The 27,995-nt window shown below is 36.9% G+C and overlaps 1 protein-coding gene across 2 annotated transcripts; it reads left to right on the top strand.

Moving 5' to 3' along the window:
• Positions 1–229: 229 nt before the first annotated feature.
• LOC145782568 (NACHT, LRR and PYD domains-containing protein 3-like) lies at positions 230–26,337 on the top strand. Of its 2 annotated transcripts, none has more exons than XM_082594378.1 (8): positions 230–355; positions 2,557–2,695; positions 4,435–4,518; positions 13,022–13,063; positions 15,149–16,887; positions 19,216–19,377; positions 21,472–21,612; positions 24,601–26,337. In XM_082594378.1, the coding sequence occupies exons 1-8, from the start codon at positions 275–277 to the stop codon at positions 24,634–24,636; spliced, it is 2,424 nt and encodes an 807-aa protein (XP_082450504.1). In that variant the 5' UTR covers positions 230–274; the 3' UTR covers positions 24,637–26,337. The 2 variants fall into 2 exon arrangements, with proteins under 2 accessions (XP_082450504.1, XP_082450503.1); XM_082594377.1 differs by having other exon boundaries at positions 21,472–21,633.
• The last annotated feature ends 1,658 nt before the right edge of the window (positions 26,338–27,995 follow it).

Here is a 27,995-nt window from a genome sequence, read left to right as displayed (position 1 = left end):
TGAGCTAAGGGGGCTTTTTTGACCAGGATAGAGACTTGTACACCATCACCCAAGGCTGTTAGTTTGAATTGTTTCTTTGAAAATGTTAAGCTCAAGTGTTACAGAATGGGATGGTAAACGTTGATGTATTTGTAAATCTTTGTGTTTGTTGACCCCAATGGCTAATTAACTAAACATCAAACTCCTCAAACAAAAATCCAACATTTTGTGATAACTCTTTTTTAGGTGTTTATTTAACTTGGTGTTGCTATTGCAAAGTATCTGTTTGTTTGCAATGGATGATCAACCTGATAAAGAACAGCCAAAAGTTGAGAATGCTGCAGATGAATTATCTGCAGATAGGATGGAACGCATGGTAAACACAAGCTTATATCACATTTGGGAATTGTGGACTATATTAGTAGCCTAGATATGTAGTTTTTATCAAATTCTTTTTAGAATAACCCACTTCAGTTAAACAGAATCTAGAATATGAAATGGATTCCATTTATTCCATTCAAAATACTGGTTTTTGTCTATTGCAGCGAATTATAGTCTACCCAATTATAGCCTGACTTTAGTGCAGTTAAGTATATCAAGATTTTTCAATCCACCCCCAAGGAGGCTCCTCCAGCAAACAGCTGCCAGTTGAGCTCTAGATTCTACGATTGATAAGCAGCTTCATGACTTTTGTGTCAATTTCAGAAAAACGTTTTGAGAGTAAGGGAGCGTTTAGACGTCGTAGGTGTCTTTTGTAATTTAAACAAACAACAGATCTAAAGAGCAACTGTCAGTTTATTAGTTCTTAAAAAACAACTGAGCTGCTTTTACATTAAATTTAATGTAACACGTACAGTCGTACACCAAACTGACTGAAAATTAAGGGTCAAGTCTTATTATTATTTTCAAAAAAATTTTTTGTTAGAATTGTTATATAAACTATAAAATTTTTGTTATAAAATTTTCACAGCTGAATTTGGATCAATTATCTCAAATAATCTCAATAAGAGATTTTTAAAACGTTGCAGCACTGCTCTAATTTGTATGATGGCACTGTAGTGTGTTTTCACAATAATACATATAAACCTACTGGTTTCAAGATATATATAATAATTGAGTGCTTTAACCAGGTTAAAATATTTCAAGCACTTTTGAATTCAGCTGTGATTAATTAACATACATAGTGGTAACACTTAGCACTTGGGCGGTTTTTACAAATGTTATGTTAAACTTGGGTAACGTATATACCGGTACATACATAGGCGCCTAAGCCGTGGGGGCCAGGCCCCCACGCATATTTCTGCGTGGGAACAACTTTTTATGCTGTATTGATACATAAAACAATAGATGAACTAGCGATCGGCAGCAGAAAAACATATTTTAAAAGCAAGCCGCAACAGCTTCGCGATAAATAATCACTAGAACGAGTAGGATGCTACAATCTCACCCCAGACAAAAAAATCGGTCATTTTTACATTGATTTAACATCTGCAAACGTTGAATCAATGTGAAAATGACTGATTTTGCTTCCTGGGACATAGCAAAAATCTACAGTTTTGCGTCGATTCAATGTCATCAGATGTTGAATGCACCCAAAAACAACATAATTTGCTACGTAGACGCAGCGTGCGTTTAGCTTAATGTGCTTGCAAACAGACTCGATGTCGCTTTCGAAAGTCGAAACCTCTGCAGTGAAATGTCGCGGCAGTGAATCGCTCGCTGTGAAAATGAACTTGAAGTCTGGGCTCGAGAGGTAACCACTGACTAACCAACGCAACAAGGGCTGGTACAAACCGCGTTGCGCACACGCGGCATAATCAACGCAGCAACGGACTCGCGTAAACTGCATGGCGCACACACGACCGTTGCCATAGAAACCCGATCAAAGGCGGGAATACATGCGCATCTTTTGTTTCATCTACAACACGAAAACGGGCGTTTTACAGCAAATTGAAAGCAGGCATAAGTTGCGATATTGTAGAGAAAAGGGAGCAATGTCAAGTCGAAAACTTAATCAAACGTCTCCCCGGAACTATTTTTCAAGGGCTGTTTACGGATGTCAGCAACTTTTAAATTTATTCAAGGTGACGTGCTGTTGAATTGATGTAAACATGAATGATTTTGCTTTCAACCGATATATATATGTATATATTTATTATTCAAGCGTATGATCAAGTTAGTATTTGCATTCCATTTACAGTATACCTTTTAGTAAACCTTTTCGTCTCTTGATTCATGCTAATAAATCTAGTTCGTTGCTAAACTTTATGTTGTGCTTAGCTTAAAGAGTTGCAGTCCATCAACCGCTAGCCAACGCAGACGCATGGCATGTGTTTTGGTCAAGTTTTGTTTATAATAATTAACGGTAGGTCGAACGTATCGATAACTCCGAGTGTGGCAATAAAAGCCATCCTAGTGTGACGACATAATTACGTCATCCATCTGCGTGACATTTTGCTGAATTTACATTGCTGCTGTTGAAACACACTTTCTCCCCCACGGCAAAAAAAATAGTTAGGCGCCTATGGGTACATATAAATAAGTTGATTTCATATACATTTTCCACAAATTTTCTAGGAATCTCTAGTTTCGGGGACAAACTGTAGTTCGTATGCACCAAGACCAACGGTTCAAGTTGCACCAATTCAACATTCTGTCATAGGAGTTGGAAGTATCATGGAAAATTCAATTACAATTTTTCGAAATGTTTTACCAGGTATCATGTGTCTTTGATTTTATGTATGCTCTTATTATGATGTTGAATTACCCAACAATTGCACACTACATTGGTTATGCTGCGGTCAGAAATGTAAACACAAACTTCAACCTTTGCAATGATCATTGTCATTTGTCATTGACTTCGGAGTTTTATGATAATCTCGTTGCAATTGCTAAGCTAAAGTCACAGCTGTTGTTAGAATGTAACAGAGCTTATCAATACACGAGAACTGCATTGGGCACACAATGTGTCTGTCAACATGACAGCACTTGTATCTAGGGGTGTTCAATTTCGATTCGATTTCGATTAAGGTGATATTCGAAATTCGTTTTTCGTATGGGACATATTCGAAATTATAGCCGCCCTTTCAGCTGAACGCGTTGAAAGTAACGCAAGTGGCGTGAAATCTGTCTTGTCGCATTTTGCAAGCGAAAAAAGACTTTGACGCATGCGCATCGTCGATCACGTGACTATCACACGCTCTCGCGGGTCCAACGGCCAGGGATGCCAGGTTGGCATTTTTAATGCCAAATTTCACAAATTTCTCTCAAGAATGAAGATAGCTAGGTTGTGCAATGGCAGAAAGTGTAGGCTGAGCTTTGTCGCAGTTTTATCCATTTTTTACCGAATCCATAGGCGCCTAAGCCGTGGGGGCAGGGCGTAGCCAGACCGCAGAACAAGGGGGGCAACTTTTTTTAGGGGGGAGGGGCCAAAAAAATTTAAATGGGCAAAATCATTATAATTGTAGCTGTTGCTCGAGAATGCTGAGATTTTGCCAAGGGGAGGGCGAATTTTTTTTTCAGGGGGCAAGGCCCCCCTGTCCCCCAGCTGGCTACGGGCCTGCGTGAGGGCCCGGCCCCCACACATATTTCTGTGTGGGGCAACTTTTTATGCTGTATTGATACATAAAACAATAGATAAACTAGCGATCGGCAGCAGGAAAACACTTTTTGAATGCAAACCGCAACAGCTTCGCGATAATCACTAGAACGAGTAGCGATGCTATAATCCAACACCAGACAACAAAATCTGTCATATTTACATTGATTTAATGTCTGCAGACGTTGAATCAATATAAAAATGACTGATTTTGCTGCCTGGGACATAGCAAAAATCTACCATTTTGTGTCGATTCAATGTCATCAGATGTTGAATGCACCCAAAAACAACATAATTTGCTACGTAGACGGAGCGTGCGTTTAGCTTTATGCACTTGCAAACATACTCGATGTCGCTTTCGAGTCGAAACCTCTGCACTCTGCAGTGAAATGTCGTGGCAGTGAATCACTAGCTGTAAAAATGAACTTGAAGTGTTTGGGAACCCAGCGACGTCGGCTCCAGCGGAGCGATCGTTTTCAAAAGCTGGCCTGACCGTCACGAAGCTGAGATCCCAACTGACGGGTGACCATGTCGATCAGCTTGAGTTCATAAACACCAACATGGGCCTGGAGCTGTAGACGTTATTTTGTGTTATTTTTTCGCAAATTTTTATCGCTTTTTTTCACGTTTTCTAGCAAATTTTCATGTCGTTTCTTTCAATAAAATCACATTTTGCAGTGTGGTGAATAGTTGTGATATTCGAAATCGAAATTCGGAAATCGAAAATAAATTGAATTTCGAATATTCAAATAATCGAAATTGAACACCCCTACTTGTATCATAACTTAAATGTTTTAAATGTAAGATTATTGAGTTGATCTAATCATTGACATCATTGTATACTGAATGGTTTTCAGATCCACACAATTCCAACAGTTCATCGTCGTTTCAATCTTCATTTAACCCATACTACATAGGAGCAGAACAACAGTTTCCTCACGGTATTACCGTAAGAATTTTTGCTTGAGTCATGTTTTCAAGTATTGAGCAGTTTTTTTAGGTAAAATATTGTGTAACGGGGCATTCCATTTATAATCATCAGATTTTTTCAAATTTTGTAACCACTAGTCACAGATTTTGCTTATTTTGACATATTTTATACATACTAAAAATGATAAAAATAGCAAAAAAAAATTTTGAAATATCTTTATTGGGGGCTGAGATAGAGCACTTTGAATTTTCGGCCACTAGTAGGACTTTGGGAGCTGAGCAAAGCCATTTTTTCATTTTGTGACTTTATTTTTTGGCAATAACTCTTTTCCTTGAACGATTTTCATAATGAAAACATGCATTTTACCAATTTAAGACCCAAGAAATTCATTTTTGCACTTTAAATTATGCTAAGATGAACATTTCAAATGGTAATTTAGGTTTAAAGTTTTTCTTATTTTATTTTTGATACGCTAACTTTGGGGGAATATTTTGGAGCGTTGGGAAAAAGGTACAAAAAATTTTTTTTTTCTTTGAACAAAGCAATTGAAGTATAATACTTTTACTAAATTTGGTTGATGTAAGTTTTGCATAAACCAAAATATTCAACTTAGAAAAGATCAACCCATATGATCAAAAAAATGAATATTATTGAAACATAACTGATGCTTTGTTACAATATTTGTAGGGTTCCGCCATATTATCGTGCGTTTCTTTATGAATTTTTGATGTGTCAAATTACCAATGTTTTATTATTCAACTGATATCACACAGCTAGTCTGATCAAAATTTTGTGACACTTGTGCCCTAAATGGTGTATTAACGTCTCACATAGTTGTACACACTCAGTCTGTGTGTGTACACAACACCAGAACACTATCTTACTATGTAATGCTACTAATATGACTCAAAATTACAAAGATTTTATGTCCATGATTGTATGTAACACAGAAAATATGATGTGCATGGTGCATAGATGTGAAAGTTGTCCTGGAAGAGAAGTTTTACACCAATTTTTAACAGAAAAGCTAGCAGGTTAATCTGAAGATGACATTGTTTATACACAATGGCAGTCCACTGATCGATCAACTCTAAAAACCTTAGTTTCTTCATCATCTTTCACAGACATTCTAACACAAGCAGTGGACAAGCTTACAGCACACTCTTTCATAGCTAAGTGCCAAGCTAAGTATCTGTCAGAACGCAAACAAACACTAAACTTTGAAAGCTGTGTTGCTATTCTATAAGTGTCTTGAATAAAATCTTAGCACGTATGGAATAAATATATCGTTGAAAAATTTTGCTGTAAATCGTCCAACTATTAAACATCTGCTGACTTTTATAAACTCCTGCAATAAGCTCATTTAAGTTATTATTCTAATCACTGTAATCAACCATGTTATACTGTAGTGCACCCGTGTCTTGTCTGCTCCCAGCCAGAGATCGATCGCCTTTTGCATTGATTCAACGTCTACAGACATTGATTCGGTGTGGAAGGTGATTGATTTGCTGGCTGGGCTTTCTTTATTTTGTTTCCTTTTGTTACACCAAACGTGCAATTCCAAAGAAGTACGGTACCTATCTGACTTTTGTAGGTCTAACCTCGCACAAGACTTTCGTTTCCACTAATGATGTGTTTAAACTACTGTATTATCGTATTATGTTGTGTTGTGTCGTATTGCACTCTTTACTATGCCCTGTTGTGTTCTAACTGCTAAATGGCTATTATAAAAATGACTTTCGCTAAAAGACCTTAGATGTTGTAAAGCGACATAAAACAAACCATAACAATCAATCAATTTTAGATATTGCAGAAAATTACAAGTTTGTTGTTCAAGATGAAGTACAATCATTCCACTGGAAAGTCAATGCTCAATACATCCAGTGGCATTTTATTACAAGAATTCTAAAGATACATTTGTCCAACAGTAGTAGTAGTAGTAGTAGTAGTCCAGTTTTAATCCGGTGATGTCCCCATTACCGAGGGTGGCCGGATCCAACAATCTATGTGTTTTATTTCAGATGATTTGTGCCATGATACAGCATGATTTGGCTACAAAATTTTTCAACAAATTACAACTTTTGTACGCCTTCAACTAAACGAAAAAATAAAGAAAATCGAATATTTTGCTGATGGATGTGCAGCTCAGTACAAAAACTACAAAAACCTGCTTAACCTCTGTTACGGTATCATAAAACTGATTTTGGAATGGATTGCTCCTGGACTTTTTTTGCCACCAGTCATGGCATGTCTCCTTGTGATGGAATAGAAGGCACAGTGAAATGATTGGCAACTAGAGCAAGTTTTCAAAGACCTTACACAAACCAAATTCTCGATTTTGATGCATTAATGGAATTCTGTAAAGAGTACATATAAGGCATACAGTTTTTTGACATTCAAAGCAATGAACTTGAAAGAATTCGACACAATAGAAAGGTATGTTCAAGGCTCCACTGTGCATGGCACACAATCTTTTCATTATTTTAAACCAAAATCTTCTCACAGTATTACATGTAAAAGGATTAGTGATGATAAAGAATTTACTGGAATACACAAATTCTTTGAAACTACTGCCTCTCTTTGGCTATGTTGCATTCACATACGATTTATATTGGTGGCTTGGCATGGTGCAAGAAGTTTTTAGGGACGAAGGAGATGTCAACATCAAGCTCATGGCACCTCATGGACCATCTCAATATTTCTATTGGCCGAGGAATGATTTCTGCTGTGTTCCTTCTGAGCATATTCTGTGTGTTGTTTCACCTCCTAGCCCTGTAACAATATCTGGACGCAACTATGTAATCAAAAAAGAAGACTTGAAGAAAATTGAACAAACTTTCAATGACCTTTTGTAGAATGTAGATACTTGTGTACTGTGAAAACTGATTCTTAATTACCCAATCAGAAAATTGGCTTAATCAACCACTTAAAAAACTGCTATTGATGCATCCAACCTTAAAAGTTGATGAACAAAGTGATTTCTGTTTGTGTTGTTTGTATTGAGATCTCTTACAATGTTTATGGTATATATAGGTTTACTGAGTTTGTCATTCTGTTGTAGTTTAAGACAAAGGAATAAAATAGAGCAGAACTAAGGCAATAGGGATACACTGTCCTCAAATATATACACTTGCAAAAGATGTTCAAAGAGCATTTGATGTGCTCTAAGTCCTATGTTTTAACTTTATAGCCATTTCTTCATAACAATTTTAGTTAAATTACTGGTGTTTTCCAAGTTGATTATTTTGGTTTATGCAAAACTTACATTAACCAAATTTGGTAAAAGTATTGTGAATGTGGAAAGTGGATTAGGAATGTGTGAATGTATTATATGTATGGATTAGGAATGTATGAATTAGGAATGTGGAAAGTGGGTACATGCAAGATGTGCTAATGTCAAGAGAGCCGCAACAAGATTGGCGAAGTGTTTTGTTTGTGGGAAATGCAGTAAAGGAAGGAACGAAGTGGAAGGCCATGATGATGAGTTCTGCCATGGAATCGAAACAGTGACAGACTTCTGTTATCTGGGTGATCGGATAAATGGAAGTGGTGGATGTGAAGCAGCGGTGACAACAAGGGCAAGATTGGGCTGGGCAAAGTTCAGGGAATGTGGGGAAATGTTGTATGGCAGAAAATTTTCACTAAGGATGAAAGGAAAAGTATATCGGAGCTGTGTGCGGCCTGCAATGCTATATGGTAGCGAGACATGGATATTGAGAGAGAGTGAACTGGCAATCCTGAGAAGAACGGAAAGGTCAATGGTGAGAGCAATGTGTGGGGTGAAAACGAGAAGGGAAAAAAGGACTGAAGAATTGTTGGATATGCTAGAGATGAGAGAGACCATAGACCAAATGGCAAGGGCAAATGGAGTAAGATGGTATGGACATGTGATAAGGAGGGAGGAAGGAAGTTTTCTTAGAAAGGCACTAGATCTAAAGGTGGATGGGAAGAGGAAACGCGGTCGTCCAAGAAGAACGTGGAAACAACAAGTGAAGACAATTTAAAAAAGTGAAGAACAATTTAAAAAAGTCGGATTGAAGGAGGAAGATGCAAGGGACAGGGTGAAATGGAGAAAAGGGATTAAAACAATTGCTGCGTGGAAACAATCGGCCACCCCCACTAGGGTGTTGCAGGCGCCCCATGAAATTTAAATCTTGGTTTCATCATGCTTACCTTTTTTGTGGTACTGTGTTTAGATCAGTAGACCACAAATATGAAGTTTCATAAATTTTCATCGACGTTTACCTCCACCGCCAAGGCCATTTTGAGGCCTACTTTTTGAATTTTTGCATGTTTTCGCCACTAGAGGGCAGTATATAAGTTTTGAAATATTGGGGGCATATTTAAAAGATGCTCTATGATGTTCTGAATTGTTAAAAAAAAAATTGTAGAAATGGGATAAGTATATTCAAAAATATTCAAGTTTTGTCACTAATTTTTTTGCACATTACTGCCCCCAGTGGTGAAAACAAAAATTAAAATATCTTAAAAACTACTCATCATATTGTTATGGAACTTGCATGTACCCCCATTTTCGTGGGTAAGGAATTTGATTTTAGCAATATTTTTGCATAATATTGCCACTAGAGGGCGGTAATTCTAATTTTGAACTATTTTTCTGTAAAAAGACGATATTGTTGCATTTCTTGAGCTGTGCTATCTGAAGAATACAATTTCATTGCTTATGCACAACAAAATTATTCAATCGTAAAGAAACTGCATGCATGCATGTATTATATTAATAAATCCAAACAGGCAATGTGAGTCTTAGTTAACACAATTCCGCAAAGGCAGTTGTGCATCTTCATTGTGTTGATAAACGACGCTTTCAAAGATTTGGTATCTTTCTTTGATCCTCTTTCATCGCTCGAATATAGTTTTGCAGATTTTTTTCTTGTTTTGCTAGATGAAGAAAGTCGGATACCAGTTTTACCCTTCTCTCTGCTGAATCATTGCAGACTCTGAGTGCACTTATGATATATACCATTAGCAGAAGCATAGCCATCATCTATTTCCCACTCTTTCGGACGTTAGACAAGAAAAGTTGTTGAAATGTGCAAAAGTTCAAAAAGCATTTTGCTGCTGGCATTTGCATAGGAATACAATAACAATGAGTTATCATTAACAATGTCTTGCAGCTCTGGCTTACCAAACCTGTTTGTAACCTGGCCATGAAAACTTGCATTTAAACGCAGCAGAGTTCCAGCCAAAGCTTTCTTTTCATCCATAGTGACTTGTTTGTCCCATAGAACTAAGGGGATCAGCTCCTCAGTTACATACCATGTGTGCCAACCTAAAGCTTTTGAAGCAGCAACACTGATAGTTTTGTCTACTGCATTATAGCTTTTGATATTACTTACCAGTTACAAATCTTCTCAGGGTGCTGATGCAGCAATTAGACAGTTGAACCACCATCCATTAAATACAAAAGTGCAAAAGTCAACAAATCGCTCTAATTTTTGTATTTGTGACTTGGAAATGATTTCTTGTGGTAGAAAGTCTTGCAGCATTACTATCTTATAGCAATGGAGCTGCTTTCCCATCCACCTTGCTCGATGGACTGCACCACATTTCATGAAGTTGTACTGTTCACTGTTGATTCCAAAAGTTCTTTGTAATCACCCCTCTGATAATTTTGAATATCTCTCTCAAACTTTATAAGTGCTTCAACTTTTCTGCTTTGAGTTGTTACAAATTCTCCCAACTCTTGAGGATCTTTGGTGTGCAGTACAGCTGCAGCATGGGGGGTTGCATCGAATCCTTTGTTCCAGAATCTTTCGAATAGTTCAATGCCTGGAGATCTTGACGTTTTGACTTTCAGGGCTTCCCACACATGAGAAAGTATAACTTCTCCAATATGTTTATTGCATGCTAGGCAGAAAAGTGGTTTGTCTAGCTTTATTTGAAGAAATATACATGCAGCAGAGAGATGGCTTGAAAAAAGTTTTGGGTGTTGTTGTTTTAAATTTTTCTTTTTTTTTAGACCATCTCTCTGCTGCATGCATTTCTTTTCAATTAAAGCTAGACAAACCACTTCTCTGCGTAGCATGCAGAGAACATATTGGAGAATGTGGTGCAGTCCATCGAGCAAGGTGGATGGGAAAGCAGCTATTTTGCTACAAGATAGTAATGCTGCAAGACTTTCTACCACAAGGAATCATTTCCAAGTCACAAATACAAAAAAATAGAGCGATTTGTTGACTTTTGTATTAATTTAATGGATGGTGGTTCAACTGTCCAATTGCTGCATCAGCACCCTGAGAAGATTTGCAACTGGTAAGTGACATCAAAAGCTATGCTGCAGTAGACAAAACTATCAGTGTTGCTGCTTTAAAAGCTTTAGGTAGGCACACATGGTATGTCACTGAGGAGCTGATCCCCTTAGTTCTATGGGACAAACAAGTCACTATGGATGAAAAGGAAGCTTTGGCTGGAACACTGCTGCGTTTAAATGCAAGTTTCCATGGCCAGGTTACAAACAGGTTTGGTAATGGGTACAGTAAGCCAGTGCTGCCAGACATTGTTAATGATAACTCATTGTTATTGTGCTCCTATGCAAATGCCAGCAGCAAAATGCTTTTTGAACTTTTGCACATTTCAACAACTTTTCTTGTCTAACATCCGAAAGAGTGGGAAATAGATGATGGCTATGCTTCTGCTAATGGTATATATCATAAGTGCATTCAGAGTCTGTAATGATTCAGCAGAGAGAAGGGTAAAACTGGTATCCGACTTTCTTCATCTAGCAAAACAAGAAAAAAATCTGCAAAACTATATTCAAGTGGTAGCGGAGGATCAAAGAAAGATACCAAATCTTTGAAAACGTCGTTTATCAACACAATGAAGATGCAAAACTGCCTTTGCGGAAATTGTGTTAACTAAGACTCACATTGCCTGTTTGGATTTATTAATATATTATAGTACATGCATGCATGCAGTTTCTTTACAATAGAATAAATTTTGTTGTGCATAAGCCATGAAATTGTATTCTTCAGATAGCACAGCTCAAGAAATGCAACAATATCGCCTTTTTACAGAAAAATAGTTCAAAATTAGAATTACCGCCATCTAGTGGTAATATTATGCAAAAATATTGCTAAAATCAAATTCCTTACCCACAAAAATGGGGGGGTGCATGCAAGTTCCATAACAATATAATGAGTAGTTTTTAAGATATTTTAATTTTTGTTTTCACCACTAGTGGCAGTATTGTGCAAAAAATTAGTGACAAAACTTGAATATTTTTGAATATACTTATCCCATTTCTACAATTTTTTTTTTAACAATTCAGAACATCATAGAGCATCTTTTAAATATACTCCCAATATTTCAAAACTTATATACTGCCCTCTAGTGGCAAAAAACATGCAAAAATTCAAAAAGTAGGCCTCAAAATGGCTTTGGCGGTGGAGGTAAACGTCGATGAAAATTTATGAAACTTCATATTTGTGGTCTACTGATCTAAACACAGTAGGCTACCACAAAAAAGGTAAGCAAAATCCGAGAGGGTCGGGGCGCCTGCAACACCCTAACCCCCACTAGTGGGGAACAAACCGATGATGGATTATGATGATGATGATTATACTTCAATTGCTTTGTTCAAAGAAAAAAAAAATTTTTTTGCACCTTTTTCCCAATGCTCCGAAATATTCCCCCAAAGTTAGCGTATCAAAAATAAAATAAGAAAAACTTTAAACCTAAATTACCATTTGAAATGTTCATCTTAGCATAATTTAAAGTGCAAAAATGAATTCCTTGGGTCTTAAATTGGTAAAATGCATGTTTTCATCACGAAAATCGTTCAAGGTAAAGAGTTATTGCCAAAAAATGAAGGCGCGAAATGAAAAAATGGCTGTGCTCAGCCCCCAAAATCCTACTAGTGGCCGAAAATTCAAAGTGCTCTATCTCGGCCCCCAATAAAGATATTTCAAAAAATTTTTTTTGCCATTTTCATCATTTTTTAGTATGTAAAAAATATGTTAAAATAAGCAAAATCTGTGACTAGTGGTTACAAGGGGTGTTTGATTATAAATGGAATTACCCTAACGTTAAAAAAATGAAAAGAATATGATATGCTGCTCGTACTGTTAATGGTATTGCATAAAACATGTTACTAAGTGATCTTCTCACTATCATTTGATAAATGCTGCTAAAGTCTCAATTGTCAGAAGAGCTTGACTGGTTGTAGGTGCTATGAGCGTTTTAACAATGTGACTATGTGCAAACTGACTACAGTGCTGCTCGTTGGTGATCAGAAATTTTCAATAGTTTATTTGCTTAAATTTCAACCGAGAAAACATTTTGTGTGCTGTGCCATTAAGAATTTTACTTTTTTAAATTTTTTGAAATTTTGAACATGTATTTTTAGGACATAGTTTAATAGTACATTATCTGAGTGCGAAGGTGTGATTTACGACTTACAGTGGCTTCACCCAATTCAACTATTTGTTTATTTTTTATAAACGTAGCTGAACAATTGAGCATATTTATATAAACTTTCAATAACTTACCAGGTCGTCTTGGATACGTTTCTGGTGATTCCCACGCCATTGCAGGTACAGTTTAAATGTATTTTACCAACCCTGGTGTGGGTGCTTTTGAGCATCAGGGCTTGGATTGGATGATTGTCACTGTTGTTACAACAGGTTTTTAAGAAATAGTTTTTTCAAGGTTGCATATACAAATATTAAAGACTACATGATAATAAGACGTGATGGAAAGTCACATTCATCCCCAATAGCAGAAAAGGGACTTGGTGCTTTGAACTAATGTTTGTAGGGTATGTACAAGTTATCATATCCAGGCTAATTCAAAGTGATTGAAGATTTACATTAAGTAGATGGGAAGGCAAGAACAGTACGGGACTATTTGGAGAATCTATTCGGAGATGACCATTTTGGTGATTTCTCGAAAATGTTAATGTAGAGAATTTGTAGGGGTCATTTAGGTAGTTTTTGTATTTAACTTTCCAAAACAAAACGGTTTATTTTCTCAACTAACAGTTTAACGAAGGATCTAATCCAAGGAGTTCTAGGTCATGTAACGCCGAAACCCAGGTTTATTCTAAATTGCCACTACATTTTAACTTAGTTGATTATGATCATGAAATGCCTTGACCTTGATAGCTGGGTGTATTTTCGCTGAGACCTTAGCTGTAATTAATCTCTATTATATACAAGCTAATTTCTTTGAATAAACAGCTGTTGTGGGATTTTAGAGAACTTCCATCTCCATTCTCCATATAAACAGTCGTATTTTAATTGACAGCGCGAACCAATCATGAAGGCTGTTTGACAGCTGTTTCTTTTCTTTTTTTCCTGGAATTTTTCTGTTCTTGTCCAAAATCTCTGAATTGGAATATCGGAGTCAGCGAAACAGGCCTTTCCGAGGCAAGGAAGCCAATATTTGTGTCCACTTTCAGGCGTGCTTTTAAGTACCGTGAACAGGGTTGATCGGTTTAAACCGGGCAGTTTTGACCACCTATTGCTGGTCAAAACGGGTCAAAACCCCTTTAGTGTATGAATCAAGTTGCTTTTCAATTGAATTAAAAGTATTACCCTCCATGTTATTAGTAATGATGTTCAACTATATTTTGTTTTGATCAACATAACCTAAATGCTGGATTTGGAACAAAAAATATTCAACTTCTCTGTTTGTTTTTGATATTTCAATCAGTTGGTTATTTTAATTATTGAGAAAATTCAAATTCTAAAAATAAGTTTCTGATGAACCAAAAAATGCTTGGTAGAACGATGAACAATTTGCACAGCCAACTGAAGTACAAGAATTTATTCCAACAATTTTTTTTTATGAAAAACATTTGCCATCAAATTTTATCCAGTTAAAATAAAACAATGCGAATGCATATTCTAAGATGCTTTAAAAATTAAAGACAGGATAGTTTATGATTCGTTCTTTGAAGCAAAGTACACGTCAAGCCAAGAAAGGATTATCGGAAAAGGAACAAGTTGTGATGCCTATCTACTTTATGCAAGTTAGAACACCTCAATTGAACAATTAGAATTAACAAGTCTCTCCAGTATATTCAAATGCTTCATTCACCAGTCAATTTCATCTTTTCCTTCTCCCTCACCTTCTTCCTCCTCCCTCACTTTCTACCATCTCCCTCACATTTTCAGTGATTTTCTGGCGAACACGATCAAGCAATTCATTACAGGGTTTTGACCAGTTTTGACTGGTTTAAACCTAGTTTTGACCGGTTAAAACCAGGTTTAAACCGCTTAAACTGGGTTTTGACCACTTAGAGATCAACCCTGCGTGACACAGTTGCACCCTTTTGCGTGGTGTCAAACCAGCGCTCTTTTGAGTGTTGTGTCAGGGCTCTCGCCACTGGATTGGGCATTGGGCAACCGACACATGCATGAGCTATAACTTGAAAGTAACTGATGTTTCGTAGGCTATTCTCAATTTCAATATTCGTTGTATTTTTAAAAATTATCATGTTCTTGTAGCCAAGACCAATGTTCTGTAAGAACTATTAAGTTAATTCAACGCTTGTATAGGAACATTGGTGATGTGGTTCTTTTATGTGTGATTGACCAGAAAAATGTGTTTTAACTTGATTTTGTTCGAGCTTATGCTGTAATTTACTATGTTTAACTTATGCTGCAATTTTTTAGAACAAAAGTTAAACAAAGTTCTTAAAAAACGTGCCAAGGAAATTTCTGGGACTCTGTCACTTCCAATCGAACTTAACCTTGCCATCAAGTTTGAAGAACTAGAATTGAAAGATGATATGGAAAGGTCATTTTCTCATCTTGACAACGAAGGTCATTATAACAGAAGAACAGATTTTAAAAAGATTCTGATGCAGCCTTGTGTGGGAAATATTAAACTGGATCAAATCTTTGATCAAGCCTGCAAAAAAGCCGAAGTTGAAGCAACCTATCGTACCACCAATACGGAAGCTCGTAATGCATACGTCAAACGTTATGGAAATATTGTGGTGCTGCTGGGCCAAGCAGGTATTGGGAAAACAACACTTGCTAAAAAAATGCTTCAGCATGTTTCAGATGGCAATTTTTTTACTGAGAGTAGCTATGTTTTCTACATTTCATTCAGAGAACTTGACTTTGAATCAGAAACAACTTTATTCCGTTTCATGATGACAGGCTGCGATAATTGGAAACATGTGCAAGAAACTGATGCACAGTTGGTTGATAAACTTAATCATAATCCGAATGTGATGTTTATATTTGATGGTTTAGATGAAGCAGACACTGATCGGTTGTCTCAAAAAAACACTCTTCACACCCAGTCTGTTCTTTGCAAGCCTGATACGTTTCTTAGAAAAATCTTTACAGGTCAAATATTTTCGTCAGCGAAAAAGTTATTTACTTCTCGTCCAAGACAGTTCTACGAACTTGATCCTGACTGCAGGCCGCATTTTGTTGTTGACATTCTTGGCTTAAATCAGGAATCGCAGGATCAATTGGGAAGGCAAATTTGTCAAGACAAATTTGAAAAAATAAAAGAATTCTTGCATGGCAATCCCGATGTTATGGCATCTTGTTATGTTCCAGCCAAGTGCATCATTATATATGGCATCCTTGTGATGTCAATGGATGGTGATGACAGCATTACAATTCGATCTTTGACGGATATATTTGTTGAAGCACTTTGTTATTTTAGTAGATCTGAACACTTGCGCGGAGGCATTCATGAAGTTTGGAAACTGGCATTTCTTGCATGGAACGGGTTTATAAATAGAAAAATCATTTTCACTCCAATTGATTTTAATAACATTGCTGTAAATGCGAAAGCAGTTGAGTCTTTTCTTTCCACAACTACGGAGGGAAACATCAGATTTAGTATTCTTGAAGGGGAAAAAAACTTTAGCTTCACACATTTAGTTTGGCAAGAATTTTTTGCAGCTATCAATGCGATGTTTTTACTCTCTGCTGAAGAATTTGAGCAGTATCTTACAGAGCTTACTAATCCTTTATGGGAAGTTGTAAGCAAATTTATGTTTGGACTTTGTTATCCTGCTATGGTGAAAAAGGTGAAAATGATATTTCCTTTGAGAGTGGTGAAAGATCTTGATGCCAAAAAAGAGAAGCTTTTTGAAGTTGCTGTAACCTTAATGAAAACATGTTTTGATTCTCAAAAACAACTTCTACTTTTACAAATTTGCTCCTGGGTACAAGAAGCTCATGATTCAGTGTTAACAACAGAAGTAACCAGCCACTTTCCAGAGGAAATTTATTTATCAGTCACAATTCTTCCATCTGACGTGTCATATTTGATTTACGTTTTACGAAGAATAAAAAAATCGATTTATGTGAACGCCTCGGAAGCTACTTTCACGAAAGATAGCCTGCAAAGATTATTGAAGGGATTCTCTACATTACCAATAAAAGTGAGTAATATGTGCACCATGATATGTTCGTATGTATAACACTCTATGTACCAAAATCTGATCACGAAAATGACTTGCGCAAAAACTTTTTTCTCTGTGAGCTGAGACATCGTTATTCTCTACATAAGTCGCCTATTTTAAAGCATTGGTACCAACAAACATGTCCTGTCATAATGCTAAACGGAAAAAAAGATGGACGTAAAATTGCATAACTCAAACTTTTATTAGTAGAAACACTTTATATAAACGCTTTTTTATTTGTATATATAGGATGCATGGGATGGGTAATCACGCAGCAACAGTTAACTAGCTTCATATTAGAAATCGATTTCGCTTTCAATAGCATTTTCAGTCTTACAACGTTAAAGCGTTTGACTTTGAGAGTATATATATATTTATTCTTTCAAAATTATTATGTCTGAAAAAATCATTATTGTGTCGAAATTGTTTCAGTGTGGTTTTTTCAATATTTCATTGAAGCTATTTCGTATTAAATTGAATATTAAGCACGTTAAGCTTGGAAAGACTGGTCTTGTAATGTGGTCTTGGTTAGGTGAACACTCAAGCCGGGCATTAACGTTTCGATTTTTGGTATATATACTGCATTTTGCAATAGATTGATTTTCCCTTTTAGCAGCATGATCGTTGCTTACTTCACAAGGTATAATGTATTAACGACCTGTTTCAGCCTGATGTTGCAAGTTTGCTGTGGTAATAGTGAATTGCACTAGCTTTCGGAACACAGTTCCCTAGTCAGTAGTCATGTGCTATGACGAATGGTGTTAGAGTCCAGTGTGTTGTTGTTTTATGCTGTTCTTTTGTTTGGCTTGTGGCTGCTGTCTTTTGAGTTTGTGTTGTCAGGCGATGTCATTGTATAATTTTGTCGAATCAGTTGATTAATAGATTAGGTGACTTACTGTGTTATGTTTTTGGTAATTGAGTTGCAAACGCAGAAAGTCATTGGCCGAAATTTATAAATTACACATTTATATTTTTAAGCGCTTCTAAGGTCAAAAGTTGGTTGTCCCACTTACAACACTAGCCTTCGCATTAAAACAATACCGAAGTTAAAGTCCAAATTTCTGCAGAGCTTTGTTAGTGGTCAAATTTATACTAAGCTTTGTTTTGTCGTATTAAGACTCTGTTGAGCAAGTTTTAACTTGAATCAAAAATTGTTAAAATTAATTTACAAAACAGCTACTTTTTTCCGGTTAAGACTTGCGAAAAAACAAACAAAGCTCAAAATAAATTACTAAATGACAGCTTCTTGGTTTTATGCTTTCTGTAGCGTGATATCTAGCTCTGTTTTGAAACAACGCCTACATGTACAATAGCCTACATGTTGGAAACCTCGTGGTTTTTCACAGATCAACGGTTGAAAGTCATTCGTTCAATCAATATTGAACTCCGAGAAATCAGCGAAACAGATTTTATTAGGCGTTTGGATGAGGTTGCTAACTCTGTGGTGAAGTTACATTTTTTGTATGCTCTTTTGATGACCTTGTGAAATGAGGACATTGGGACAATGTTTCCTTTACAATTTGCAAACCTTTGCAGAAACTACGTTTACAAGTACATCAACCGTAGCAATCCATATACACAGAAAACAGACCTTACCAACTTGCGAAACTATTTTCAACTCTAGGACATCTGTACGTCATATCTCTTTCAAGTGGCAGTTACGAGAAACCAAAATGCCAAAGCGCAATCATTGAATCCTAAAATCATTTCAAAACTAGTTTCGCTTTGAAAAGTGACAAAACTTTCTCTGTTATCAGTGTTGTTAGAGGCTCTTTGAATCTTTATTGCAAGTACCAGAATCTAGTTTAATAATTACAAGGTAAAAGCACAAATGTAAGTCAAAATATACTCAAATATTCCAATTATTATCATACTACTCGGTCAAGCAACATGTACTGTACTAGAGATTTTGACTGAGCTATCAAGTGCAGTAGATCAGCCAGTCAAATATGAAGCTTGGAGGTTGGCAGAGTAATATATGGTCTAAACAACTCCATTTTTTCTTGGACTGGTGATTCTTTATTCTTGTGTGTTTTCAAATAAAAATCTTTTGTCATCGTTTGCAGCTTTTAAATTGCACAACTTGGCTTTGTGCAAATTGTTTATTTTGAGATTGCACATTGTTATTTGTTATGGTGGTGAAATGTATGTGGAACGTTGTTACGTCTCTTGCTTGATATACAAATATCCATGTTTTGTGATGACGTAACAAGTTGAATGAAGTGATTGTTAAATCAGAACGCAGTATTTTATACACTTGGCACCCTTTTATTGTTTTCATTCACTGTTCAAATAATATATTTCTAGATGAAGGCTCTGGTTCTCGATAACATACCCATCAACGAAGATGCGATCGCTCAACTAGCTGGTGCCGTTGCCAACACAGAAGAACTGCATCTGCGAGGTTGCAATTTGAGCCAACTCTCTATGAATATGCTTTCAAGGACAATTTCATTATTGCAACAACCGGTATGTGTTATAATAGACATTTTGAACTTAACCAGACAGCAAAATCCGTCATTTTTACATTGGTTCAACGTCTGCAGACGATTTTTGATAAACAAAGAAAACTTTTGGGCCACATGAATGGGGTACTGTGGGCCATGTGCGGCCCGTCTTTAGTTTGGACTGTAACAACGTTAGGTTAATTGTACAAAACGCGGTACTCTAATCCTTTGCACTGATAGATTCACGGAACTATTCAGCATTTATCGCACAAATGGTAAAGATAGCCTAAATATTTGTGTTACAAACCTTTTTGGAAATGTAGAGGGGATAACCATATTTTTACTTTTATATTGATCCTTCTAGTTTATTCACAGTTTGCAGCAAACTTTTTTGCATTGTTCCCAATACACTAGGCATATGCAGTACATAAACCAGCCTTGCACGGGTTATCAATATTCTTTTTAAACATATCTTACGCATGCTACTGTGGTCAACTTAATATGTTTTTGTAACTTCTACGAATTCCATTTTCCGCTAGAATTTAACCGAAATCTCTACATCAAAGGTTTAGTTTATGCCAAACGCTTGTAGGCTGGGTTTTTTTTTTCGCTGAGACTTTTCGGTCATTTGTCAGAAATGACTTGAAAAAATTCGGTCATTTTTTGTTTATTTCGGTCATTTTTTCTGATGTAAATATTACCTTTCAAGTAGCTGACAGGCCTCGAAATTCGTTTTTGCTGACGGCGGACAAACGTGTCCGATCTGAGTAGGTATCTCGGTGAACAAATTAAGTCTCACGGCGGACACACCAGTTTTAACGTCGATCGTCATGCTTAATCACTTTATCTTGATAATTCTTCGCAATATGAGAACTATAGCTACGGTTTAGAAGGCTTATTTTAATTTTACCGAAGTAACTCTGAAAGGCTTTCATCAGACCAACGACGTGTGTTTGAAGAGTCAAAGCGCCGTGTAGCTGCTTAATACGCCGCATAACTGATCAAGTGATTAACTTCCACCAATCGAGGTCGTGTGGCTTCTTGCGTCACAATGCTCTGGGCACGAGTCGGAAAACTTCTACACTAACGCTACTATTTTCTACTGTGCAAAGTTTCATTAGGCTTTTTCTAGGTTTATTTTTGCTTGTCATGTGAGCGAAAGTGAATTTTCCCTGAGCCTTTTCTTACTGTAATACCAAAACTTAACAAATTTTGCTGCATCTTGCTGTAGCCTAATAGCCTACTCGTATAATCTAATTTTGTAACCAACCTTGCCTTATCAATATTACTCGGAGATCAAAGCCAGACATTGTGACGTAAAACCTGAACTAGGTTGCGCGTGATTAGTGTAGAAGTACGATACTCCCATCGATTCTTGGCGAAAAATTCACCTTTGTTACGCTAATTCAATGTCATCAATCGTTGAAGCAACGTAAAAAATCGAAAGTTTTCCTGCTTGAATGGAAGCTAAAAGGGATACGATACAGCAGGCTATTCACATGTTGTAGATGCGCGCTAGAATGCGCAGGAAATTAAATTTTCGCAACAATTGTTCGTGCTATACGATGACGATTTGTATCGCTTGTTCCTGTGTTATTTCTCGGCAGACAAATATGACCGATCTAGATGGTACTTCCCGCGGACATCACATGCTGTGACGGCGGACATGTCTGCCGTGAATTTTGAGGCCTGGGCTGATACAAACCAAAGTTTGCACTTCTTGACTGGCTACATTAAGTTTCGCTGAGAAACGTTGTCGTGTTTTATCTGAGAAAAGTTAGAACAGACAAACGTTTCTTCAACGTTCATCAGCGAAACTCAACCTTGCAATGCCCGGCCGAATTGACTATATATTCTTTCGGACATTTTGACCGAATTGACTATATTTTTTTCGGACATTTTGCTAAAAATTCGGTCAATGACCGACAAATGACCTAAAAAAAAAACCCAGCTTGTAGGGTAAAATCACTTTTGTTTTTATTTCTCACCATCACAGTGAAAAAACACATGCCAAGCATAGCAGAGGCCCAAAAAAAGATAGAAGACATAAAGAAAGGTATAAACCAAATAAAACCGCACAGGTCAAGCCAATTAATCGTAACAGTTTTGTTTCTAGATGGAGGAGCTTCAGCTTAGTGGTAATGCCATTGACTACGAGACCGCTGCATCAATTGCAGAAGCACTTCCCAATATTAAAAAGCTGCACTTGAACGACTGTCAACTCAGTAGCGATGCGATCACCTTGATTTCACGCAAGGTTGCTTGTCTCAAACTACCTGTAAATATGAAACAGTTTTTCAATTGTTTAGTTTTGTAGAATTGTGATTGTTGCTTTACTTTTACCTGTCACTAAATTCATTTCACTTTAGGCCAGTGCTTCTCAACCCATGGGTCACGACCCAAATGTGGGTCGCCGTTACATTTACATTTATTACATTTATTCATGTCTCTACTCTCTACCATTGCGTCATTATTCCTTTCTTTTCCTTGTGTTGTGTAGCTAAGCTTAAAAAGAATTGGTCATGGGTGCTAAATATATAACTTACAATTTTTACTATCTAAACCCTTGACAGCATGTTTCACCTAAATGGATTATCAGAAAGTTCTTATTCTATTTGAATAAGAACCTTCTGATGATCCATTTAGGTGAATGATCCATTTGGATTATCAGAAGGTTTTTATTCTATTTGAATAAGAACCTTCTGATGATCCATTTAGGTGAAACAGGCTGTCAATGGTTTAGAATTAGATAGTAATAACTATATTTGATTTAATTCGCTCTGCTTTGCTTTTTTGCCTAGCATTGAGCACTTTTTGTAGTATTAATCGTTTTCATTGTTTTAACTTACAATTTTCGTTTTTAATTCGAAACAATCTTAATGGCCAAAACTTTACTTTTAAGTTACTCTAAGCATTTGGGTTTCTGCAAAAAAAAGGTTGAGAGGCGCTTCTTTAGGCTATTTCGATAGTCGTTTGTGATTTTTATTAGTTACTTCTCTTGTACAATACACTTCCAAATGAAGTCATTGGTTCTCGATAACAACTTCGATAATTGCTGAAGTTATGTTATGACAACGGTTTATCAATTGTTAAATATTTGAGAAAACAGTGGAAAGACCTAAGAATAGCATTTAATAACAGTCAAAATATGTAAAATTTCACTTCAAAAACAGATTTATTTTATTGTGGAGGTTGTAAGCATAGCAATCAGCAAGTTTTCTACTCAGATACACTATTTGGAAATCGTTTGAAAGATGCCGCCAATGTTGGCCAGTTTCTCAGACGGGATTGTTCGTCGGTGGCTTTCTTAACCAACTTGTAGTTTGCTAAGAGGCAAAAGATGTGTTTGCCAGAATTGTTGGGTATGAGTGTAAGCACTAGTTTCAGCCCTGGTACCAAGTACCATAATAATATGTCGTAAGCAGCAGCTAAATTGACTAATACGATGCTTTGCTGTATCATCCATCAATTGCCCATCTATTACCCATCTCAAAACCACCCTTTCATATACGTACAATTAGTATGATTTGCTGCCCAATGCCCATCCATCTCGCAATGTCTGCTCGAAGATCCGCATTCTTCTCTGGGATCAACTGGTGTATGACTGGTTCGAGGCTGCTTTTGAGTAAGATTTTCTGATTGTAATTTTGTGACACAGAAGTGACAGGTTCTGTCGATTACCTCCGGACTTGTACCAGGCATTCTGAGATAATGACACAAATCCTTCGCTCCATACTGTGTTCTGTTGAGGCAGGTCAAGTAAAATTCTTCTAAAAATGGCATGTGAAATCGCAATGGAATGTACTTTAGACCTTGGTTTTAGCCATGCTTCAACAGCACATAATTTGGAAAGAAAAGGGGCCGACTAAAATCATCACTTTTCAGTTTTTGTTTCAAGCCTTGGCACCCTTGGGCACGTTTTTGGTATATTTTTGCTAGAATACAATTTAGTCGTTTTTTTCCTCATAAGTTTAAAGAATTTTAGTTGATCAAGCAGACGTTCCAACCAATTTGCTTCTACATTCTGCTTATGAAGTTTTGCAGAAGATGTCCAGTTTGTCATGTTTTAATCCAGCTTGTTGGAAATAATTTGTATTCTGTCTTCGTTTAAGTTGCTTTTTGTTCAAAGTCTACGGTTCACAGCTCTATATCAGACCCGAAAGAATGTCATAAGTTAGAACTCGCTTTATGTCGAATTGAAGATTCTTGTTTCGAGAAAGTACGAAAGGTTTGCTTTTTTAGCTATCCTTACTGATCTTGCGATTTCTATCACTGGTGGTCTTATGTTGATGACATAATAGGGTTAAGTCTGTAACATTGGACCTTGGACTACACGATGTGGATGTGTAGCACTTAAAATGTCAAGTTTTAAATGAGATTACCAACATTGTAGATTAGACAGTTTCAAGCAATAAGGCTGTATTTTATATTATTACATCACCGATATACAATTATCACGTCACCGAACCACTTTACACAGCAGCACAGCAGATGACTTTCTTACACATTGCTGTCAGGCCTGAGATACTGGCTTTACATAATAAAAAGCTTCTGTGAGAAAGCTGCAACGTCTTAAAGTCTTGTTGATGTTTTGGATTCATAGTGGTCAAAGCAAAGAAGTTTGACTTCGAGATAGCTGCTGTTGTGGCGTTGATAACATATTCGACAACTTAAAAGAAATGGCCTTTGTTCTATACCTCACTGTAGGAAATTTCGAGAACGTTCGACTTCACACTAACAAAGCATAAGTTTCGGTATTTGCTGCACACTTTGTGCTTTGAAGAAATCGTATAAAAGACAACCTTAGCCCTAATCGGATGAAAGTATTAAGATTATGCCAGGTGCCGTTCAGTATTGAGATTACAAAAGAAGTTGTTTGGTGACATAGTCATAATAGTCCCTGAAATTCCAATAAGAATCACTACTTTTGTTGATTCCCATACGAAGCTTCTTTCTGTGTCTATTGAACAGCCACGGTTTTTCAATATTTTAGCGATTAACTTGCAACAGAGGCATGCATCATTTATTCTATTGAAAGCACTGATAATGAACACAGTTTAGTTTTTAAAACGTCACAATTTCATTCAAGTTGTTGAGGCAGCCTATGAATTATTGTAAATCATTTACGTTGTGTGTGAGGATGTAGTTTGGGAAAAAAACGAATTCGACTTCATGGCCATTGGCCAATCACCCAACCTAGAGTAACGTGGTTATGTTTTTACTTAACGCACTTATCTTTATTCAGAGACCCAAAGTTTATGGTGACTGTGGCAAACTGTGAACACTGATCGATGACATTTAACATCCGTGAATTGTCAGTTTCAAGGATGCTTTTCACAATCATGATGCTGTGATGAAAATCCTATTAATGAACGAAAGCTTCACCGAGCCAGCTTGGAAGATGAAATCGCGAACGGAGTTTAATTTATTGTGTGTTATTGTTCGCTAAATGGATCACTACCTGAAATTTCCATTGGCGACTCACTTGCCGGTTTTGCTGATATCGCCATTGCAAAGAAAGATACACCGACTTGAGAATGTGATATTCTCAAATGTTCATTCACTTTATCCGTGAAAGCATCGTACCTACATTATCATCATTGAACGTAGTTTGAACGGAAATGAAAAATCCACCGTACGCACTTTCGTTAACCCGCAACGTTGAACTTGTACAGCGTTTACTCGCTGAGAACAAAGCACAAATGTTAGACTGACCAGGCTGTGGTTATGATTAACTTTTTGCGGAAATCTTTATTCTTGAATCTAAAAAACTTATGATCCAAGACCCGATCGCTCAGTTCGACAAAAACTTTCGCTTGTTGAAACGTTGCTGCCTGTAACTCATTTTATCTACTTGGTGTCGCTATGTGGAGAGCTGTCATTAAGTGCTTTGCTCATGCGTACCCCCCTAGAGTACCACCCATGCATGTATGGCTTTGGTTCATAAAAGGGGTTGTTTATTGGCTGACGCTATTTTTGTTGGTTGAATAAACGCAAAAGACAATGTAACAAATGCGTAATCCTATGATTGTGAAACCCTAAATATTTATTCTGCGTATTTCACTATGAAACTTGCTTAAAATGAGTAGGCTTAGCTTACTACGTAAGCTCTTTTACACAGCTTACTACGTAAAAGAGCAGACTCAAAACCAACCTTTCTGTTCTCAAATTTACTTGTTGCTTGTTTTTGAAAGGAGCAGGTTGTTTCAAAAGTAATTTTTGTGGTTTTTGGTAGGCTATATGAGTTGTGGTATTGCACTAATGTTGTAGCTATACAAAGGGGCGCAACCCTTCTGCACCATGCCGAAGCAACAGGAAGTGATTTCAGCAAAAAAACAATGAAGTGTAGGTTTACGTTAATCTAGCTTTGCAAAAACACCGTGAATAAAATTCCTTTTCTGTGTTTTAAGGGCGATCGGCTCCCCTAGATGTCGATTTTTTTGTGGTATAGTTATTCAAGTAAGTTAGTTTCAAAAGAAAAAATTGTGTTATTTTTATCTGTAGTTTTTTCTAAAAGCAGATGTCTGTTTTGCCCCGCTTTACCCCACAGCATGTCCATTTGATGTATTATGTTGTATTAAGTTACATCTGTAGCTACTCGCTGCTGTGTTGTTGTTGCAATGGGCGCAGAATAAAACGTGGTTAAGTAAAAAGAAGAAACTTCATAATTTAAACGTCATCTAATTCAGTCAAAATTAGTGTCTGTGGGCTGATTGATGGACTGTTGGCTTTTGATAAATTTGTTTTACTGTATTTCTGCTGAATCCTGCAATATCAAGGCGATCATTTCTCATTAGAGTTTATGATTGGACCGGACTTTATGTGTGCAATTTCAACTTTTATATTTTTAAGTCAGACTTCGATTAGGCTATAACTTAGTCTAGCCTACTGTGTTGTCAATTATTATGCTTCAACTTCGATTTTGCTATTTTTCTGATCTTTTGTTTCTTCGTTATGCTAAGGCTAAAATAACAATGTTAAGGTTTTATTTCTTTCGTATAAGAAAGGATTGTTCGAATTTCAGAGCAGGTGGTAGCCTAGAAAGCCAGGATAGCCCAGTTGGTTAGCGCGCGACTTCGTGAACGAAGGAGCTTCAACATCAAGCCACGCTAGTTCGACTCTCGGAGTAAGCTTGAGCATTGAGCAACGCTTTCTAAGGACTGCTCTCAATTCTGCAACACCGTTATGGATGAAGTAAAACCTCGGCAACAATCGGAAAACTTCACTCTGTCAATCTCAGTAACCGGCGCTGCGTCAAAAGCCTCCACAAGTGGGCCTATGCGAAACTACCAGGAATGTAATAACCTCAAGGCTTATGAGAGGGGGGTACGGCGTATCCTTGAGGGCCCAGGCCTGTGTTTGTTGGGGGGCCGAAATTGTGACTTTATACAGTAGTTTATGCGCAAAAATGTTTGGTTAAAATTATCCTAAACAACTAATTTCAAGCATAAAGTCCTGGGGGGGGGGGCGTAATTTAACAAACGGACCCAGAAAGGTAATCGAGTGCTTTGCGAGAAAATTAGGGGCTTAAAGTGGTAATTTAATGCTTTACGTGCAAAAATGTTTTGTTAAAAGCACCCTAAATTAAATCATAAAAGTTAGTTGTTCTCCTGTCCAGAGGGAGAGGCATAGTGTAGCAAAAGCAGGTTTGGGAAAAACCCGGACAAAGGGCCTGAGTGTTTTTGTGTTTTTTAAAAACTGTTTAGAAAAGATAGTTTCACGCTTATTTTACTTCAAAATGAATTTCGGAGCAGGACCGGAGTCAATAAAAAAGTGACCTGTTGTTCACCTCTGCAAGTGCTAGGCATGTGGTGAATGCAAAAGTTAATGAAGAAAGGTTATTGGTCAGGTAATCAGCTTGATTATGTTTTAACAAGATGTTATGTTTGAGCCTTGGTAGAAATCTTGGCTTGTACCAGATACATAGGGTTTAACATTAAACACACAAAAAAGTACTAAATTCAACGTTTCCGACACCACATAGTGTCCTCATCAGGAATAACTATAGGCTATATCTAAGAGAAAACAACTGAAGAAATAAAAACATGAATTTGAAAATTTTACATTAAAGCTGTAGGCTACAAGCGACACCTCTCAACAGGACCATCAACAACTGGCACACGAATTCAATGCAGGATACACAAATTAGCGAGGGACAGATCACATGAAATGCAAAACACTAAATAATAGGTTTATTGCAGCCTGATACTATTATTGTTCACAGATGCCCAATTCTGCTGTAAAATGTTGTCCTTTGGTGTGCATTTATGCAATAGCTTAAGCAAACATCACGCGTTTTGCCCAAGACAAAGGGGGCCTGGAATGACTCTTTGTACCCCTAATGAAAATTTCTCTCAGAGGCCCTGAATAACCTATCAAGGCTTTGTCAGTCCGAGGACAAACATTTAATGCCTAGCCGGGTGAGTGTAGCTTCGCCTAACGGTAGCCTACTGCCGCTATAGGCTACCATTGTAATCCAATAGGCTATCATGCCAAACATATTCTTCTTCTCAACAAGTGAACCATTTTAACCCATAGCCTACGTCATTTTGTATTTTTTCACTCAAGCTGCTTTAAATAGAAAAGTATTAGAGTAGCCTGTAGGACGATTTGGATTACTTTTGAAGTGTGATAATTTGT

Source organism: Aplidium turbinatum, chromosome 13 (assembly GCF_918807975.1).
Source record: "Aplidium turbinatum chromosome 13, kaAplTurb1.1, whole genome shotgun sequence".
Taxonomy (NCBI): Eukaryota; Metazoa; Chordata; class Ascidiacea; order Aplousobranchia; family Polyclinidae; genus Aplidium; species Aplidium turbinatum.
The sequence above is the reverse complement of the archived record's forward strand: the minus strand, read 5'-3'. Positions and strand labels throughout refer to the sequence as shown.

Excerpts from the sequence above, each read along its gene's own strand:
- LOC145782568 (XM_082594377.1), top strand. The coding sequence starts at position 275 with ATGGATGATCAACCTGATAAAGAACAGCCAAAAGTTGAGAATGCTGCA. Across the intron at positions 356-2,556 it reads CAGATAGGATGGAACGCATG|GAATCTCTAGTTTCGGGGAC; the intron begins GTAAACACAAGC and ends CAAATTTTCTAG. Across the intron at positions 13,064-15,148 it reads TGATTCCCACGCCATTGCAG|AACAAAAGTTAAACAAAGTT; the intron begins GTACAGTTTAAA and ends GCAATTTTTTAG.